The 21,423-nt window shown below is 35.2% G+C and overlaps 1 protein-coding gene and 5 non-coding genes across 6 annotated transcripts in view; 5 read left to right on the top strand and 1 right to left on the bottom strand.

Annotated features, from left to right (window-relative positions):
- The window catches only part of LOC117333002 (endo-1,4-beta-xylanase 1-like), a 23,715-nt gene extending 2,292 nt beyond the window's left edge, over positions 1–21,423 (bottom strand). Inside the window, exons 1-10 of the mRNA XM_033892109.1 lie at positions 21,184–21,423; positions 8,221–8,366; positions 7,670–7,762; positions 6,928–7,084; positions 5,526–5,562; positions 5,020–5,178; positions 4,777–4,832; positions 3,116–3,253; positions 2,384–2,555; positions 1,536–1,640 (exon numbers count right to left, since the gene is read on the bottom strand). Of these exons, the coding sequence (XP_033748000.1) occupies positions 1,536–1,640; positions 2,384–2,555; positions 3,116–3,253; positions 4,777–4,832; positions 5,020–5,178; positions 5,526–5,562; positions 6,928–7,084; positions 7,670–7,762; positions 8,221–8,366; positions 21,184–21,365 (1,245 nt within the window). The 5' untranslated portion in view covers positions 21,366–21,423. The remainder of the gene's footprint in view (positions 1–1,535; positions 1,641–2,383; positions 2,556–3,115; positions 3,254–4,776; positions 4,833–5,019; positions 5,179–5,525; positions 5,563–6,927; positions 7,085–7,669; positions 7,763–8,220; positions 8,367–21,183) is intronic.
- Positions 8,835–8,916, top strand: Trnas-cga. The gene has a single exon. It is a non-coding gene; the product is annotated as a tRNA-Ser (tRNA).
- On the top strand, positions 9,745–9,826 carry Trnas-uga. Its single transcript has one exon. It is a non-coding gene; the product is annotated as a tRNA-Ser (tRNA).
- Positions 15,025–15,106, top strand: Trnas-uga. Its single transcript has one exon. It is a non-coding gene; the product is annotated as a tRNA-Ser (tRNA).
- Positions 19,044–19,125, top strand: Trnas-uga. Its single transcript has one exon. It is a non-coding gene; the product is annotated as a tRNA-Ser (tRNA).
- Positions 20,931–21,012, top strand: Trnal-uaa. Its single transcript has one exon. It is a non-coding gene; the product is annotated as a tRNA-Leu (tRNA).

Here is a 21,423-nt window from a genome sequence, read left to right as displayed (position 1 = left end):
CGATAGTTATTATTTTACATGATTCTTTGATGATGTATTCAAGGTGTGGGTTTTTTGATTATTTCATCGTTACTAATTATACATTTTGATGATGTTTGCTGTTCTCCCACAGAAGGGGTTTGCGTGAGCTAATACCGTTAAAACAATGGTACCCTACGCCGTTTCCTCGATCCAAAACAGTAGCATGTGTACCCACTCCTGGCATCAGTCGCTGATCTTACCCTCTTATCATTAACCCCATTAATATGTTTATTGCCACTTGAGTGATATTATTTCACTCCTGAATAAGAGCCTGCATGAGTTGAGCGACGTTATATTGGACGTTAACGCGCCACCTAACCCTCCTGTCTAGCTCGTCACACAAATGCTCGATAGGAACATATATGTACTGTATGGTGGCCGATCAAGAACTGGGACGTTGTTTTGAGCCAGAAAATTACGAAAAACCCTAGCAACATGGGGCCTCACGTTATTCTGCTGCCACATAAGGTTACGTTGATGGATAAGAGGAAGGACGTGTGGTCTCGAGACATGTTTCCAATGTCCTGCTGTGGTAAGATTATCATGGATATCCACGACAGGTGTTTTCACGCCTCGAGATATCCCTGCCTATACCATAACATACCCTGCCCCGAATCTGTCGCTTTTCGTTACGCAAGCGTCAGCATATCGCCCACCACAACGTCGATAGATACGTTGTCGTCCATCTGAACTGTAAAGCATCAAGCGAGACCGACAGTGAACAACACGCGTCTCCAATGAACCAAACGGAATCGATTAGGTACATGTGCAAGCAGCCGCTGAATTTGACGTTTCCATCGTCCCACATGTACCTATCTTTAACTATAGTTCAACATGTACCTACCTGTTACTATCGTCCTACATGCACCTACCTTTAACTGTCGTCCTACATGTATCCTACTGTAACTCGTCCTACATGTATCCCACTGTAACTGTCGTCCTACATGTAGCTACCTTTAACTATCGTCCTACATGAATCCACCTGTAACTGTCGTCCTACATGTACCTACCTTTAAGTATCGTCCTACATGCACCTACCTTTAACTGTCGTCCTACATGTATCCTACTGTAACTGTCGTCCTACATGTAGCTACCTTTAACTATCGTCCTACATGAATCCACCTGTAACTGTCGTCCTACATGTACCTACCTTTAACTGTCGTCCTACATGTACCTACCTTTAACTGTCGTCCTGCATGTACCTACCTTTAACTGTCGTCCTACATGTACCTACCTTTAAGTGTCGTCCTACATGTGCCTACCTTTAACTTCCGTCCTACATGTACCTACCTTTAAGTGTCGTCCTACATGTACCTACCTTTAAGTGTCGTCCTACATGTACCTACCTTTAACTGTCGTCCTATATGTACCTACCTTTAACTATCGTCCTATATGTACCTACCTTTAACTGTCGTCCTACATGTACCTACCTTTAACTGTCGTCCTATATGTACCTACCTTTAACTATCGTCCTACATGTACCTACCTTTAACTGTCGTCCTATATGTACCTACCTTTAACGCGGATATATTTAGATGTGCATTAGTATGACACTGGATACCAATACCGTAGATTGGCACCCCAGCTTTCTTCAGAGTAGCCGCTTGCTTTTTATAGGCCTGGAATATAAATTTGAGTTGATAGGTACCCAGATGTAAATTATCACACTTGTAAACAGTTTTGAAAAGAAATAATTTTTCACGAGTTTTATTTTCTGAAAAGGTGCCTCTCGTTTGAAAAAGAGTTTTGCGTGATTCAGATCAATTAAATACCAGAATAAGCTGGTGTATCTTTGTTAACAGTACCAAAGCGTTACATAGTTTACAAGGTAATAAAACCATCAGACATTATAAGCTGTATTTTAGGATTTTTTTCTTTTTCTGTATTCTAACCGTGTATAATTTCGGTACTTATATGATATCGGTCAAAATAACATTTTGACGTGAGTATATTCTTAAAATTGAATGACGGCAGTAAACATAGAAAGATGGTATGTTCTTTCAATAATGTGTAGTAAAAGTCGCTTAACAATACGTGTGTTGAATACTAATGGCTATTGTTTAAAAATAATTTGACTAGATACGTCTAAAAGCAGCAAAACAAATTAAAAAAACACTAAGCCTTTTAGGCTTTAATTTCAAAATTTCATATTTATTTAACTGTATCAGAAATTTCATGTTATATTTTCCTGAATCTTTCTGGATTTCCATACTTTGGATCACTGAAGAGACTCAAAAAGAAGAAAATCAGTATGTTATAAGGTTTGTTCCTGAATTGCAATATACGAAATTTAATACTAACTTGATAGCATAATGTGCCGTTCAGTTATATATAGTACTATTAAGACTTAAACAAACATTACAGTTGTCATGGACCCCGGCGATGCCACAGCGTAGTCATTGAGGAATAACTTCACACCATGCTCGGCGTGATGGATCCAGTAAAACATCTCCTTAGTGATATTCACGTGACCTGTATGTTCTTCAAAGTACATCCCGTGAAGGTTCTCATTGTAAACGTCCCAGTGTTCCAGGCTATGTAGATAACAATTAAACTGTATCCAGTCATCCACAACGATAATCTTTTTATTCGGTTTTCTTATCATCGGGTTTTCTTATAATATGTCACACCTCTGACAAAGAGTAATTATGATCGAGTGAAAACGAGAATAATCTGTTGTATAATTTGATATAATGCCAAAAGTATCATTTACTCTTTTATTACCATCCTCAAATAGTTACTTAGTTCACACTTTTATCATTATAGGGGGTTACACTGCACGTACTTTACATACGTTACATTTTATTGAATCTCGGAGAAATTCTATAATGTTCCGCCTCCATGTTTGGTCGTAAAGACGATTATATTCATGTCGCAGTTTTGTTTATTCTTCATGTGTTGGTTTCAATCAAATACTATGTATAAATACTGTGGAGGCCAATTCATGCATTTTCGTGATGAACAGTGTAAACGCTGCCGGTGGTATATCATCTTTAACATTCAAGACTAGGATAAAAAAAAAAAAAAAAAAATCAAGAAATAATATTGTTATGTAGACATAGGATAAAATAATCAAACAAACATGTATACTAACGTTCCCCTTGTATGCGATATGACGTCGTTGATATGTGTGTGCATGGACTGTATTATTTCACTTGAGTTCATGCCGTTGAGCCATCTCGGGTGAGTTTTACCTGTACCCCAGAACATGTTATGTCCGCGCACTTTCTTCCTGTAATTACATCAAGTTAAACTTAGTAATATTATTGAAAAGACTATCAAAGTATCAATCAGATACTCCCGAGTGTAAGACATAAACACAGATACTAAAATACATAGGATTGGATTAGAGCTACATAACTCAAGGTGCATATATTCTACTCATTTACATTTGTTATTTCATTATAATACATGTTGATGAAGTTGATGTTTGTTATTTTATTATAATACGTGTATGTTAAGTGGATATTTTTTTTTTTATTACAATACATGAATATGACATTGATATTTGTTATTTTATAATAATACATGTATATGACGTTAATATTTGTTATTTTTGAACACATATATTGTATGTTGATGAAGTTGCTGTTTGTTATTTTATTATAATTAATTTTGTTTTGTTTTCATGGTAAATACTCAAATGTGATTGGTCGAAAAATTCTTTTCATTCTTCTATGAAAGAAATTCCGAGAAAGGCGCGAAAAATGTGACGTCACAATACGACAATTGACGTTGCGTATTGATTTGAGAAAAAGAATCCCATTTAAAACCAGTAAAATTGTACATAAAACATGTTTTGAATTAGAAAATCATTTTCAAAAATTAATTATAAGCGTTGATGTCTTTTTTTTTTTTTTTTAGTTTCATCGGGGTATGAAACAAATTTTGTTTGCAAACTTCTGTAAGAATCTGCTACGCGGAGTATATAATTATTTCCTCATGTCCAGTCTGCTTCATTGATAAAAGTCCCGTTTGTGCAGTTGTATAATAACCTAACCTCCAGAACTATATTTGGTGATGTTGTATCCTAGCCTTCCCTCTAGAACTTACCCCGTGGTGATGTTGTGCCATAGCCTAGCCTCAAGGACCGACCCTGTGGTGCTGTTGTAATGTAGCCTACCCTCAAGGACTTACCCCGTGGTGATGTTGTGTCATTGCCTACCCTCGAGGACCGACCCTGTGGTGCTGTTGTAATGTAGCCTACCCTCAAGGACTTACCCCTTGGTGCTGTTGTATCATAACCTACCCTCTAGAACTTACCCCTTGGTGCTGTTGTATCATAGCTTACCCCTTGGTGCTCTTGTATCATAACCTACCTTCTAGAACCTACCCCGTGGTGCTGTTGTATCATAGCCTACCCTCAAGAACTTACCCCGTAGTGATATTGCGTCATAGCCTACCCTCGAGAACTTGAAACCATTGATTATATTCCCCTATAATACACATATAATAACGACGGGAGTTATACACGAGCCAGTTTTTCTTCGCATGATAAAAAATCTTCCCGGAAGTATTTTAATAGCTTGCCGATACTAAGAATTTATACTGTAGGAAAACTATTGATATCTAGATATCTTTCATTTATATTTATGTATATAATTTATTAAAATATTTATTATGGAATAATTTCAATAAACTACAGTACGATTCATGTTTAAGCACCCATTTCTGGTTATATGTTAAACATCATTCCAAGGTAAGTAATAACATCACAATCATAACTCTGTCCAAAAGTTATCTAAAAGTACTCACCCTTTGGCTCGAAGGGCATTCACGGCAGTCATAGCTTTGTCTAGATTTGGATGTCCCTGTATTACAAGATATTATTTCTTATTTAATAAACCTGTCTTTAACAATATGTAACGCAGGTTGTTTTTTTTATATAGAAGAACTTCTCATTGATCCATTATTCACATTATTTATTCAAGACAAAGCATGATTATTTTTTTCTTCTTTTTGTATTTTCGTTGTACAATTAACAGGTATATTACATACATGAACCGGTTCCGTTTGCGGCCACTTCAGAGCGTTTCCCAACACTCCCCATTCAAAGTTGTCATAGTAGAATTGTTGGTATGGATGGTGTACTGAATCAACGATCATGGAAGCATCCACAACCGAGCCGAATGCAAATTTACTTCCTGTCTGCTGAATCTGTTATTAATGTAAATCACTTATATAACTGGATAAACAGACATGTTAACTGTTTAGGGACTATTGTTATCTCGATTTGTACATGTTTCTTGACCTATTTTAGTCGTCTCCTTGGTATCAACATTGGGGAATCCTTGTGCTAAGTATCGCCGTTATCAAAGAAACTGATAATATAGGAACATATGGTCAACTGAAACTAAAATGCTTTATCTTTTGATGATTCTGAAAACAAATTAGGATAGTATGGCAATGTGGTTAAAGCCTGCAAATTTTTAAAAAGCAAAATGCAAGTAGCCAACATAACAATACAACAGAGATATGGCTTTGATGAAATAATATCCACTGACCTCAACAGTATACCCGGAACCATGGAGGTTTTGAAAACTGAAAACAAAAAAAAAGACAGTAGCAATATACTACTATATGTGTCACACTCATGATGTCTTCTAAACTTATATTGTCGTTAATGGAATATCGTTTCTTTTTATTGTCCTAACAAAACATATATTTAGTCATAATGAGAACGCCATCAAGTAATACGTTAAAACATAAAAAGTTCATTCTGTCAGGGTTGGTACGAGACCACATACAAAAATGAAGCGAATATTGTTCTATATCATTGCTATACTATTGTATGGGCAAACGACGAAGGTTTGTTCTCACGAGTAATATTTTATAAAATCTTTTGTTGTAGCCATAAAACTGTAGGGTTAATTGACCGATGGTTTTTTAAGCTTTTGAAAGAATAACATAGATTTGTTATCTAGACTCTAGCACTTTATTGTCTTGTTTCGGTTCATTGACATTTAAACAAAAAATTTAAAACCCATTTTGGATTAGAAAAACAAAATAAGAAACAAAAATATGCAATAGTATGGTGACGTGTTGATCTGAGCATGTATGTGAATCGTAAAAAATCCGTCTAATTATAAGTACAACACAATAATAAAATATGATCTGCAAACCAGCATAATAGATGTGACCGCAGTCAATATAACTCACTACAGTATATAATACAAATATCAGCAAAATCAGCCGAGGCACAAATTGTAAAAACCTGGCATCTGTTCCTCCACTTCATCTGTCGTCCGTTTCATATGTACTTCTACTTTATCTGTAATTACATTTCATCTGTACCTCTACTTCATCTGTCATCCACTTCATATGTACTTCCACTTTATCTGTATTTACATTTCATCTGTACCGCCACTTCATCTGTACTTCCACGGCATCTATACTTTCACTTCATATATCTCCAATTCAACTGTACCTCCACTTCAGCTGTAAGCCAACTTCGTTTGTACTTTCACTTCATTTGTACTTCCAAGTCATTTGTACTTCCACTTCATCTGTACTTCTACGTTATCTGTACTTCAACTTCAACAGCTATTGTACTTCCACTTAAGCTTTACCTGTATCTCATCTGTTTATACACTTCACCTGTACTTCCGCTTCAAATGAATGTCGAACTTCATTTGTACTTCCGATTCAACCGTTCCTCCACTTCATCTGTAAATCCGGTTCATTTGTATCTTCACTTCATCTGCGCTTTCATTTCAACCATATCTCTACTTCATTTGTACTTCTCATTCATATGTTCCTCTACTTCCTCCATATCATCTGCATCCAGTTCGTCTGTATCTTAGTTCATCTGTATCTTATTACTATTTTCAACTAATAATTTCCAATTCAGAATTGATGACATCGTCAGTTTAGACAACGTCAATGTAGATATAGTGTTTCACTTACTTGACTGAAATTGGAGCTTTACGTAAACTGGCAATCCTAGCATTAGCTTCCGATTTCCAATTCCTGTCATAAGGAAGTTCTTCAAAGCTTGCGTCATCCACTATATAGTTCACCTGCATCTCGGGGATCACAAATAAAATGGAAAGCTGGTGCATGCCTAAAACGGTTTTCAATATAAAGCATTTTTTGGTAAAATGTCAATTGGTCTATGGTTTCAATTGTGATGTTAAACAATTAATATTAGAGCATTTGTCATAATGCGATGCTTTCAATTTCGATTTCGATTTTGAGATAGTTTTGTCAACTAATACTAAATATATCAATAGATATTTAAAGAAAATGTTAATCATTATACATAGTACATGTATATTGCATAAATTATCACATTATTGACAATCGCAAAGAATTTATCTATATCGTCCTTTACTTCAAATCCGGTCGGCCTATAGACAGGTTTTCCAAGAAAACCTCTAAAATTGTATTTGATGGATATTCCGAAAAAGTTGTTTTTTTCTTTCTGTTCTGTTCCCTTTAAGAAATATTTTTTATTTCAAAATATTTTCAACATCAAAATATAGCTGGATATTGTAAACTGAGGTGAACGGTATCCCCCAGTTCTCTTCAACTCTATTTGTGATATATTATTATTCTATATGAATCTTTTGCATGATTTTATGCACTTCTGCACATTTCTAAAAATCAAAATACGCGATAAAATACTGATTTAAAGTAATAATCTTACCTGATGGTACATTGTAGTCGAAACCTACTTCCACCCACCCATTCTCTCGCCGTGTCTGTGGGTTGCTAGAGACATTAACATACTTTGAATGGCCTACAAATACAAGGTGTATTGATACCTTCAAACCTACTACCACTTCGTACAGGGATGGCAAATGAAAGGAGAAAAGAACGGAAAATATGTCAAAAGGGGCACATCTTTCCTTGATCAACATGTATCTGTACATTAGTGAATACACAGCCGGTCTATATATATAATATTCTTTACCGAATTCCGTACCGAAATTAAATGAGTACGCTTGTAGTGTTTTAATCCATGCGCATTAACTAAGTCTAAATGTCAACCCGTGCTGCGACTGATCTCGAGGAATTTATCGTCATAAAGATTGGATGAGTTGATCCTTTTCTGTGGAGCTATGTAACATACATTTTGTATTTAGAAACACGTAGCATATCTTATCAACATTTTAGGAAAATATCTTATTGAATGAACCAAATAAAAACCATTTAAAATATTCCAAATCAAGTTTTACATATCTTTGATATACTAACCGTGAACAGTTCCTTTCAGTCTCAGCTGTACGTTGTGAAACATGTGACCTGAGACCATGTTGAGAATTTTGACGTAGGCTCTAAATACATATATGTTACCAGGCGAAACAGTCACGGTTTGTCCCAATCCAACGCCAGTATGTGTTCTGAATATCAATTGGTAAAGCAATATGGTCAGGGATGCAACGAAGTGCTTCTATTTGCTATTTGCCTTTTAAAGGGAATCTTGTTTACGAATGATCCCTACTTTTATTATACTAAAAACAATAATCTTTTTCAAAGATGGATAATACAATGTACATTCATTTTGTATGCAATAATTTGCTGTTGTATTGAACAGAAGTAAAGTCAGTTTTCAGAATGATTCCAACGATATTCAGAACCAAAAGAAACTAAACGCAATAACTCTTCATACACGATAAACCCAGGTTAGTTATACGCACCACATTTCTTTATGAGACTCGTGATCACAGATTGAATCGAAAAATATCGGGAAAACGTGTTGCCATTCAGCCTACTGGGCTGTGTTATAAATCAATTATATTCAGATAATAGAATGACATCGTGCTGTGTTATGTTATCTCTTCACATACTTTATCAACTTCTATATATATGTCACGATGGCCGAGTGGTTAAGGCGTTGGACTCGAAATCCAATGGGATCTTCCCGCGCAGGTTCGAACCCTGCTCGTGACGTTGCTTTTTATTGTAACATATATAATTGGAAACATTGATGAAGCGAACACGGCATGCGGCAAAATGATGTCTATTAACTAAAAATAAGATAAGGCATACAGATCAACGTGATACTTATTCACATTTTACTTTATGATAACATAAACAATATGTGTAACAAGGAAGAAAACAAACAAACAAAAGAAAAAATGTCAAACCTAGAAATAAGAAACACTAACGTGAATGTGACAGACGACTGAAAACGTCACTACATATCTATATAGCGATGGGACAACATAATCACACTGGTAGTTATGACCGACGACTGTCTGAAAAGTCTGTATACGTTCTTTTAATTACCTGTACGTGATCTTGTCTCTTTTTGTCTTAGGTTCCATGATATATACATAATATGATCAAATTATCAATCACTCTAAGATCGATCTTATCTTATCAATCACTCTCAAATTTCTCCTGTTATGGTCATTGAATCCTAAATGATACCACCAAACCAATCGTTATAACCGTGGTATCTTATTAGCTACGACCTAACATTCAGGCTATAATGTTTTATTTTTGTTGCGGGTAACGATATCTACTTTAAAAGATATTCTTTAAAGGAAGTATGGCAAATTATTTTATAGCGATAAAGAAAAGATTAAATGGTATATTTGCCATCGATTTTACGTCATAAAAAGTGTTGGGATGGGATTTTAACTTAGCAGGCATCGATTAAAAAAAAAACACACACACACACCTCTTATACGTCAATGCCATAGCAATATAAAAGATGCCACATCAGGCATGATTACTTTTATTTACTTTAAATAAGGGACCAGCAATATATATGTCACGATGGCCGAGTGGTTAAGGCGTTGGACTTGAAATCCAATGGGATCTTCCCGCGCAGGTTCGAACCCTGCTCGTGACGTTAACTCTTTTTGAATCATTTACAAGAACTGTAGGAATTCAACGTGATAATCATTTACATTTTGATGACATTGACCATTTGAGAGGAAGAGGGAAAATCCTGACAAAATGAAGGGGAAATAATATCAATGTAAGAAAGATGTTACCGATCGCGAATATGACAAAAAGTCAAAACGAAAGCAAACATCTAGCTGATACAGTGTATATTCTAAAGATGGATCATTTATCGAAAGTAGCGAAAGTAAAGTCCTCAAAAGACTAAAGACCTCAAACATCGTTTGTCCAATGAACCTGAAATCACATCATAAACAAAACGAATATGGATACATTTCATACCAGCGCCATCTTAAAACCATATCACCGGTGTGTTTCCCACCTCATATGTGCTATTCTCAAATGGACAAAGAAGAATAGCGGCAAAGCCTTATTTCTCGACCTTGAGACAACGTGAAAGTATGAAGTATGTCACTATGGCCAAGTGGATAAGGTGTTCGACTTCAAATCCAATCGCAAATCAAAACACTATTTCATGTGATGCTTATGAAAAGGTAAAGTTAAATAGCGGGCTGAAGTTACCGGCGGATTCGTTATTCGTTATTCGTTATTGGGGATTCGAATAACGAATCCGGTGATTGGGGATTCGAATAACGAATCCGGTGATTGGGGATTCGAATAACGAATCTGGTGGTTCAGTTTCTTATGTCCAATTGCTATTTTTATACCCTCGCCATGAACTGCTGGAATCTGATTCGGTATTCGAATCCTTTATCTCCAATTCGTTGATGATTCGTTATTCGAATCCTCAAGCATATACGCACTTATCACAGTCATCCTTGCACATGCAGGGGAGCCTGTCCTAAAATGACACTAGCTTAGCCGTTATACAAGAAAACACCATCACAAATTAAAATCCTGAAATCGCTGATTGAATTAATTCTATCAATTAAATGATCAAAGTTACCAGCTTGGTCATATAAGATAATATCGAAGAAAAACTAAGTAGATTGATTATGAAAAATGAATCTCAAATTCGTTACTGATTGTAGATTCGTTATCAGAATACCCGATCCGAAATCTGACAGCAGATTAGTATAACACTATTATTCAATTGGTAGCATAAATATAATAACCAAGAGTATTTTACTGAAAGAATTTAAAATTCCGTATACATGTTTGCATTCCAATCAAACCTTCAGCTATATCGAAATGATACTCGATCTCGTTAGAGGTTACAACGGTAGGAACCCTTCAGGTCTTTATTTATTTGTACCATAGAATGCTGGCGAAGAAACATAGAACTTCGTCTTCTGTTGAAGTCTTTATATATTGAATCAAAGTATTACCGGGTTATGTCCTTTGTGATAATAAGTTTAAAAAAAACTACTGTGCACTAATTATACGTTTACTTCAGTACCTTAAATCTCGTGCACTCCTCACTTCTCTTAGGGTGCAAAGGTTAACTGATTGTCACTCAACTGTAGTTGTAGTCTATTAATAAATATTTTCAGAGTGTTATCCATTATCACGTAAACATACATAGTCTGCTCCATTGCATACGTGTGATATCAGAGACATCTATATGTCTCTGGTGATATACACGTATCTGATTGCACATGTACATTGTATAGTCTTAAGTATATAATTATTGATGTTTTGTTTTTAGTTTTTATCCCTCCCCATGCAGCCAGAATTTCCTCTGATCCGACATCAGACTTTTAAACAAATCATCAATGCTTACACACCATTAATATGTACCAGTGATTGTTATATATAGACTTGCCAGGCATGTACATGTACTTGACTTAATTGTCCCCCTAAATTGTTGCCATGGGTACTAATCCCCCCTCCCCACCACCACAACTTCACCTGATGGCCATGGATATACACTTGATTAGGAGTCACCGGGCTCAGGTGTGTAAGTCATAACCACACCTGGTCAGTTTCTCCTTTTTACAATTAGCCCTAGGCGGGTCTATTCATAGCCTGGTCAATCTGTGTTCAGAATTCTTGATCTGTTTACCTGTACCTAAATTAACACTTTGATACAAGTTTTACAATTCAATTAGTTTATTACTTAAACCTTAGGGTTTATCAGTACAAATGCGGTGAATAAATGCAGTGAAAATATAGATAAATACATAAAAACAAAACGATAAAGTTCGGACACACAAAGACAACAGATACGCGACCGCAGCGCTAGTGTAGAGAGTGATTTTATTTTAAAATTAAATACTATCGTCTTTTGTTGCAGAGAATAATAAATTATGACCTTAATATTTCCGGTTTCTAAAAGTTGTACAAATTCTCGCAAACTGAGGTTTTCTATAGTAGTACAGTTTGATAAAACGTTCTTCCACTTCCCGATACAACATTCACTCCATCAGACACCTTTCACTGTCGTTTCTACGAGTTCGCTTCGTCTAGGATCCGCTTTTTATAAGAACCAGATAATTTATTCAGAAACGGTCGATTATTTGTGAGCGTCAACCGTAGCATTTCCGTAGCATTACCGTAGCATTACCGTAGCATTACCGTAGCACTTCCGTAGCATTACCGTACCATTTCCGTACCATTTCCGTAGCATTACCGTACCATTTCCGTACCATTTCCGTAGCATTACCGTACCATTTCCGTAGCACTTCCGTAGCATTACCGTAGCATTTCCGTAGCGTTTGCGTTTAAGACGGAACAGCGAACGTACACGGGTCTGTACTCACTGTGTTATCAAAATAAAGGTTTTATTTAGTCTGTCAACAAGATCTGTAGTGTATTTTCTACTTCTCTATCAACATCCTTTCACATCTGGGAGAAAGTCGTTGGCATTAGATTCATCTAATTTTTATGATTCCTTGGCCTCTTCTGACGTTTTTTTTTTTATCATACTTCTTAGATATAAGTCATTATTTTTGTTTCACCAATTGGATCTTCTCGCGCATGTTCAAACTCTGCTTGAAGCGTCATTTTCCATAAGATATGGTCAGATCCCGATATATAGACAAGAAGATCAACTTATCAATCACCCAAATGTGACTTGATCGTTGTTTTAATCCTTCTGAGATATTTATCAAATTTTCCATAGTATGGCTATTGAATCATATAGTATAGTTTTGCAGCTGTGGTATATTTTTAGCTACGACCTAAGATCCGGAATATACTGTTTAATTTTTGTTGTGAGTAACGATAGATGCTTAAATGGATATTCTTTATAGTTGAAAGACATATTATTTTAAAGTTATAAAGAAAAGATCAAATGGAACAAATTCGCTATCGATTTTACGTCATAGAAAATGTTTGGATTTTAATCTCACAGGCATCGGTTTAAGAAATATAAAAAAAAAAAAACACCTCTTATAAATCAATGTAATATCAATATAGAAGATGTGACATCTGGCAAAATTACACTTGTCTACTTTAGATATGGATTAGTTTGTATATGTCACGATGGCCGAGTGGGATCTTCCCGCGCAAGTTCGAACCCTGCTCGTGACGATAACTCTTTCTGAATACTTTACTTGAACTGTAGGAATTCAAGGTGATAATCATTAAAACAATTTATGACATTGATAATTTGAGAGGAAGAGGGAAACCTGACAAAATGAAGGGGAAACCATGTTAATATAAGAAAGAGGATGACCGAATATGACTAGCAATCAAAACGAAAACAAACATCTAGCTGAAACCATGTATATTCTAAAGGTTAGATCGGTAAAAGACAAGCAAGAAAACAAAATATGGAAAGCAGCGAGAATGCAAGGTCTACAATCAACAACAAAAGAACTCAAACAACTTTTTTTTCCAATTAGACTACCAATATACACAAGATCAGAGATCACATCCTCAATCAATTCGATTACATTTCATACCAGCGACATTATAATATCATAATATAAACCGTTTGTATCCCACCTCCTATGTGCTACTCTCAAATGGACAAAGAAAAGCGACATCTTATTTCTTGTCTGCATGTCAGAACCTTAGTGTTTTTATATTTATTACTCTTTAAATATAATGACTAATAATATGACAAACGGTGCAGACTCCAGAACATCAAGTACCTTCCTGATTTTATACCAGTACAATTTCATAAACATTCTTTAGTGATGCATCATAAGAGAAACGAGATTTACCTACGAGACTAAAATTTATTTTAAGTACAAGTACCTATACATCATCCAACCACGACTACTTAAACAATTATCAAATTTATTTCAACAGAGATATGTTCCTAACATCAGTTGTTCGTTAGAAGCAACACAAACTGCAAATCTACACAATGTTTTAAATGACTTGCGTTGAGCTTATGTTCAATCGGTGTACTTTGCAACACAGACACGATACAATAGAATACCTTTACATACGTTTATCATTACCACCAGCATAAGATAAGGAAACGACGCTCTTACGTGTACCACTAACGGATGCTTTTTACAAAAATGGGGTCGACATCAGTAGATGTTGAGCGTGATTTTAGAAAGCCTTATCTCACTCCCTAAAACTAATCAAAAAGTAGTATCTACCTATCAATGATGGAGTTTTGTCTTCAGAGATTGGTACTGAAAGCAGAAAAATCACACTAATTCGTGGAGTTGAGTGTAATGGCATATACTCACTGTTTTATCAAAATAAAGGTTTTATTTATTCTATGAACACAATCTGTATTTCGTACTTCTCTATCAACATCCTTTCACATCTGTTAGAAAGTCGTTGGTATCTAATTATCATGATGTCACGTTTTATATCATACTTATTTCATAAAAGTTGTTATTTTTGTTTCACCAATGGGATACTAGAACAGGGATACATGTTCATTGTTTTATTCCTTTTGAGATATTTTCCCCTTGTATGGCCATTGAATCCTATAGGATAGCATTGCAGCTGTGGTATATTATTAGCTATGACCTAACATCCAGGCTATACTGTTTTATTTTTGTTGCGAGTAACAATAGATGATTTAAGTGTTATTCTTTATAGTTGAGAGACACGTTATTTGATAATGAAAAAGAACAGATTAAATAGAACATATTTGCTATCGATTTTACGTCATAGAAAATGTTTGGATTTTTACTGAACAGACATCGATTTAAATAGAAAATCAAAAACACACCTCTTATAAATCCATACTATACCAATATAGAAGATGCGACATCTGGCAAGATTATACTTATTTACTTTACAGAAAGGATCGGTGTATATATATATGTCACGATGGCCGAGTGGTTAAGGCGTTGGACTTGAAATCCAATGGGATCTTCCCGCGCAGGTTCGAACCCTGCTCGTGACGTTAATTCTTTTTTAATCATTTACATGAACTGTAGGAATTGAACGTGATAATCATTTACATTTTTATGACATTGACCATTTGAGAGGAAGAGGGAAAATCCTGACAAAATGAAGGGAAAACCATGTTAATTTAAGAAAGAAGATGACCAAATATGACTAAAAATCAAAACGAAAACAAACATCTAGCTGAAACCATGTATATTCTAAAGGTTAGATCGGTAAAGACAAGCAAGAAAACAAAATATGGAAAGCAGCAAATTTAAAGTCTACAATCAACAACAAAAGATTAAAGAACTCAAGCAGCTTTTTCCAATTAGTCAGACACACAAAATCAGAGATCACATCCTCAACCACTACGATTACATTTCATACCAACGCCATTATAAAATCATAACATAAACCACGTGTGTCCCACCTCATATGTGCTACTATCAAATGGACAAAGAATAGCGACGACATCTTATTTCTTGAATTTCAGAAAACGTGGAAGCGTTAAGTATTTCACTAGTGGTAAAGGTGCTTGACTTGAAATTCATCCGCAAATCGAAACACTATTTGATGTTATTTTTAAGAAAAGGTAAAGTTAAATATACGTGTACATGTCAGCACCTTAGTGTTTTTATATTTATTGCTCTTTAAATATAATGACTAACGATGGGATAATCAACGTGATAATCATACAAAATGTATATCATGATAACAAAAACAACATGTGATACTAGGACAAAAAGACAAAACTCTGACAACACAATCACACCGGTAAATATGGCAATCTTATTTCTTGTCTGCATGTCAGAACCTTAGTGTTTTTATATTTATTACTCTTTAAATATAATGACTAATAATATGACAAACGGCAGACTCCAGAACATCAAGTACCTTCCTGACTTTATACCAGGACAGTTTCATAGACATTCTATACTGATACATCATAAGAGAAACAAGATTTACCTACGGGACTAAAAGTCGTTTTAAGTACAAGTACCTATACATCATCCAACCACAACTACTTAAACAATTATCAAAATAATTTCAACAGAGATATGTTCCTAACATCAGTTGTTCATTAGAAACCATACAAACTGCGAAATCACGAATGCAGTCGCAATCCACATCAATGTTTTTAAGGACTTGCGTTGAGCTTATGTTCAATCAGCCTGCTTTCTAACACAATCGCGAAAAAAGAGAATACACTTACATATGTTTATCATTACCACCAGCATAAGCTAAGGAAACGTCGCTCTTACGTGTACCACTCACGGATGCTATTTACAAAAATGGGGTCGACATCAGTAGATGTTGAGCGTGATTTTAGAAAGCCTTATCTCACTCCCTGAAACTAATCAAAAAGTAGTATCTACCTATCAATCAGGGAGTTTTGTCTTCAGAGATTGGTACTGAAAGCAGAAAAATCAAACTAATTCGTGGAGTTGAGTGGAATGTCATATACTCACTGTGTTATCAAAATAAAGGTTTTATTTAGTCTGTCAACAAGATCTGTAGTGTATTTTCTGCTTCTCTATCAACATCCTTTCACATCTGTTAGAAAGTCGTTGACATTAGATTCATCTAATTTTTATGATTCCTTGGCCTCTTCTGACGTTTTTTTTTATCATACTTCTTAGATAGAAGTCATTATTTTTGTTTCACCAATTGGATCTTCCCGCGCATGTTCAAACTCTGCTTGAAGCGTCATTTTCCATAAGATATGGTCAGATCTCGATATATAGACAAGAAGATCAACTTATCAATCACCCAAATGTGACTTGATCGTTGTTTTATCCCTTCTGAGATATTTATCAAATTTTCCATAGTATGGCTATTGAATCCTATAGTATAGTTTTGCAGCTGTGGTATATTTTTAGCTACGACCTAAGATCCGGAATATACTGTTTAATTTTTGTTGCGAGTGACGATAGATGTTTAAATGGATAATCTTTATAGTTGAAAGACATATTATTTTAAAGTAATAAAGAAAAGATTAAATGGAACAAATTCGCTATCGACTTTAGTCTCACAGGCATCGGTTTAAGAAAAATCAAAAACACACACCTCTTATAAATCAATGTAATATCAATATGGAAGATGTGACATCTGGCAAAATTACACTTGTCTACTTTAGATATGGATTAGTTTGTATATGTCACGATGGCCGAGTGGGATCTTCCCGCGCAGGTTCGAACCCTGCTCGTGACGATAACTCTTTTTGAATAATTTACTTGAACTGTAGGAATTCAAGGTGATAATCATTAAAAAAATGTATGACATTGATCATTTGAGAGGAAGAGGGAAAACCTGACAAAATGAAGGGGAAACCATGTTAATATAAGAAAGATGATGACCGAATATGACTAACAATCAAAACGGAAAACAAACATCTAGCTGAAACCATGTATATTATAAAGGCTAGATCGTTAAAAGACAAGCAAGAAAACAAAATATGGAAAGCAGCGAGAATGCAAAGTCTACAATCAACAACAAAAGATTAAAGAACTCAAACAACTTTTTTTCCAATTAGACTACCAATATACACAAGATCAGAGATCACATCCTCAACCAATTCGATTACATTTCATACCCAGCGACATTATAATATCATAATATAAACCGCGTGTATCCCACCTCCTATGTGCTACTCTCAAATGGACAAAGAAAAGCGACATCTTATTTCTTGTCTGCATGTCAGAACCTTAGTGTTTTTATATGTATTACTCTTTAGATATAATGACTAATAATATGACAAACGGCAGACTTCAGAACATCAAGTACCTTCCTGACTTTATACCAGTACAATTTCATAAACATTCTTTAGTGATGCATCATAAGAGAAACGAGATTTACCTACGAGACTAAAATTTATTTTAAGTACAAGTACCTATACATCATCCAACCACGACTACTTAAACAATTATCAAATTTATTTCAACAGAGATATGTTCCTAACATCAGTTGTTCGTTAGAAGCAACATAAAATGCAAAATCACGAATGCAGCCGCAATCTACACAATGTTTTAAGGACTTGCGTTGAGCTTATGTTCAATCGGTGTACTTTGCAACACAGACACGATACAATAGAATACCGTTACATACGTTTATCATTACCACCAGCATAAGATAAGGAAACGTCGCTCTTACGTGTACCACTCACGGATGCTATTTACAAAAATGGGGTCGACATCAGTAGATGTTGAGCGTGATTTTAGAAAGCCTTATCTCACTCCCTAAAACTAATCAAAAAGTAGTATCTACCTATCAATGATGGAATTTTGTCTTCAGAGATTGGTACTGAAAGCAGAAAAATCACACTAATTCGTGGAGTTGAGTGTAATGGCATATACTCACTGTTTTATCAAAATAAAGGTTTTATTTATTCTATGAACACGATCTGTAGAGTATTTCGTACTTCTCTATCAACATCCTTTCACATCTGTTAGAAAGTCGTTGGTATCTAATTATTATGATTTTTATGTGACGTTTTATATCATACTTATTTCATAAAAGTTGTTATTTTTGTTTCACCAATGGGATACTAGAACGGGGATACATGTTCATTGTTTTATTCCTTTCGAGATATTTCCCCCTTGTATGGCCATTGAATCCTATAGGATAGCATTGCAGCTGTGGTATATTATGAGCTACCACCTAACATCCAGGCTATACTGTTTTATTTTTGTCGAGAGTAACAATAGATGCTTTAAGTGTTATTCTTTATAGTTGAGAGACACATCATTTGATAATGAAAAAGAAGATTAAATAGAACATATTTGCTATCGATTTTACGTCATAGAAAATGTTTGGATTTTTACTGAACAGACATCGATTTAAAAAGAAAATCAAAAACACACCTCTTATAAATCCATACTATACCAATATAGAAGATGCGACATCTGGCAAGATTATACTTATTTACTTTACAGAAAGGATCGGTGTATATATATGTCACGATGGCCGAGTGGTTAAGGCGTTGGACTTGAAATCCAATGGGATCTTCCCGCGCAGGTTCGAACCCTGCTCGTGACGTTAACTTTTTTTGAATCATTCACTAGAACTGTAGGAATTGAACGTGATAATCATTTACATTTTTGTGACATTGACCATTTGAAAGGAAGAGGGAAAATCCTGACAAAGTGAAGGGAAACAATATCAATATAAGAAAGATGATGACCGAATATGACTAAAGATCAAAACGAAAGCAAGCATCTAGCTGACAGCATTATATGCTAAAGGCAGCAAGGAAACAAAACATGGAAAGTAGCGAATGATTAAAGAAATCTAACAGCTTTTGTCCAATGAACCTGACTACCAATACACGGAAGGTCACAGATCACATCCTCAACCGAACGAATCCGAATACAATGCATACCATTGCCAAAACAAAAACAAACATCTAGTTGATACAATGTGTATTCTGAAGACCAGCTGATCGGCAGCTAGGAAACAAAATATGGAAAATAACATATGTAAAGTCTGTAATCAACAACAAATGCTTTCTATTGTTTAAAATGGTTTCACGAGATGTTTGATTTGAAATCGCCTACAGATTCTAAATTAGCGGTTAACATTCTGGAGGGTGGCAAAAGAAAGTTAGCTAGACCAGTGGTTAAGAAGGAACCAGTGATCATTCAGATGCTTCATGATATGTTTGATTCATTATATATGGAAGGAAACGTAAAAGCCATCGGATAATTTGTGCCTGTTTATTGTGTCATACTGGATTTTACGAAGTGACGAACTTTTGAAAGTAAAACGTTCAGATATTGTGTTCGATTCCACTCATATGCGTGTTTTTATAGCGTCCAGTAAAACTGAGAAGTACCGTGATGGAGCTTGGATTTTAATTTCTCGAATAGGGACAAAGTTTGCATGGTTAAGTGTGAATGAAGGCGATAGTGTATCTAAACAATGTATGCTGTGAAACTTGGGTGCTGTAAGAGATGGTTATAAGATAATATGTGATAAGAAAGTTATGTCTTACGTACAACTTTGCGTAAGGCTTATTGAAGCCTTTAGGTTACATGTACAGGCTATTTCTAGGTACTGTTTACATTCGTTACGGTCAGGTGGGGATACTGCTGCTGCCAATCTAGATTGAATATGACTAAATATAAAAAGAAAACAAACACCTAGCTGAAACAATGTCTATTCTAAAGACTATATCATTAAAAGGCAGCAAAGAAACAAAATATGGAAAGTAACGAATGTAAAGTCTGTTATCCACAACAAATGATTATAGACCCAAAACAGTACAGGCTATATCAGAGATCACATCATCATCCAAAATTATCCGAATACATTTCATAACAGTGCCAAAAGAAAAACAAGCATCTAGCTGATACAATGTGTATTTTCAAGACCAACTGATCAGCAGCTAGGAAACAAATGATGGTAAATAGCGAATGTAAAGTCTGTTATCCACAACAAATGATTATAGACCCAAAACAGTACAGGCTATATCAGAGATCACATCATCATTCAAAATAATCCGAATACAATAACAGTGCCAAAAGAAAAAAAAGCATCTAGCTGATACAATGTGTATTTTCAAGACCACCTGATCAGCAGCTAGGAAACAAATGATGGTAAATAGCGAATGTAAAGTCTACAACCAACAACAAAAGAGTAAAGACCAAAAACAGTAAACGCTAGATCAGAGATCACATCCGCAACCAAATAAATCCGAATACATTTTAATCATTGCAATCTTCAAAGCATAATAGCATCCGCGTGTGTTAAACTTCATATGTGCTATTCTCAAATGGACAAATAAAAATAACGGAGACATCTTATTCATCGACCTTTAGAAAACGTGAAATTGTTAGATATATGTGACGATGGCCGAGTGGTTAAGGAGTTCGACTTAAAACCCAATGGGATCTTCCCGCGCAGGTTCGAACACTGCTCGTGACGGTTGATTTGTACGACTTGTTAGCATCAAAAGTTAACAAATGATAAGTGATCTTTTTGATTAAGTTATCAAAGGAGTATCGAACATGCCAGATTTAAAGTTAGCTGAGAAATACGTTTTAGTTTCATATAGTATTAAAGTTAAATAAAAACTACCTTTAACAATACATGTACCTGTGAGTGACCTTGCCGCTACGATTTCCATGGAAACTGTCAGTGCTGCTTGACAACGTACATCCATTGCATACCCAGTTTCCAGAAAAGGACGTGCTTTCGAAATCAGGATTATTTAGAAGTTCTGCAGCTCCATCAGAAAGCAGAAACAAAGAACAGAATGTGAGCAAGAATGTAATCATGGTGCTACTGTGGTCCTGTCACAAGTGAATGACAATTTGTTCCATGACACTTTACAGT

This window comes from Pecten maximus, chromosome 8 (assembly GCF_902652985.1).
Source record: "Pecten maximus chromosome 8, xPecMax1.1, whole genome shotgun sequence".
Taxonomy (NCBI): domain Eukaryota; kingdom Metazoa; phylum Mollusca; class Bivalvia; order Pectinida; family Pectinidae; genus Pecten; species Pecten maximus.
Note: the sequence above shows the minus strand (reverse complement) of the source record. Positions and strands in the feature narration are given on the sequence as shown.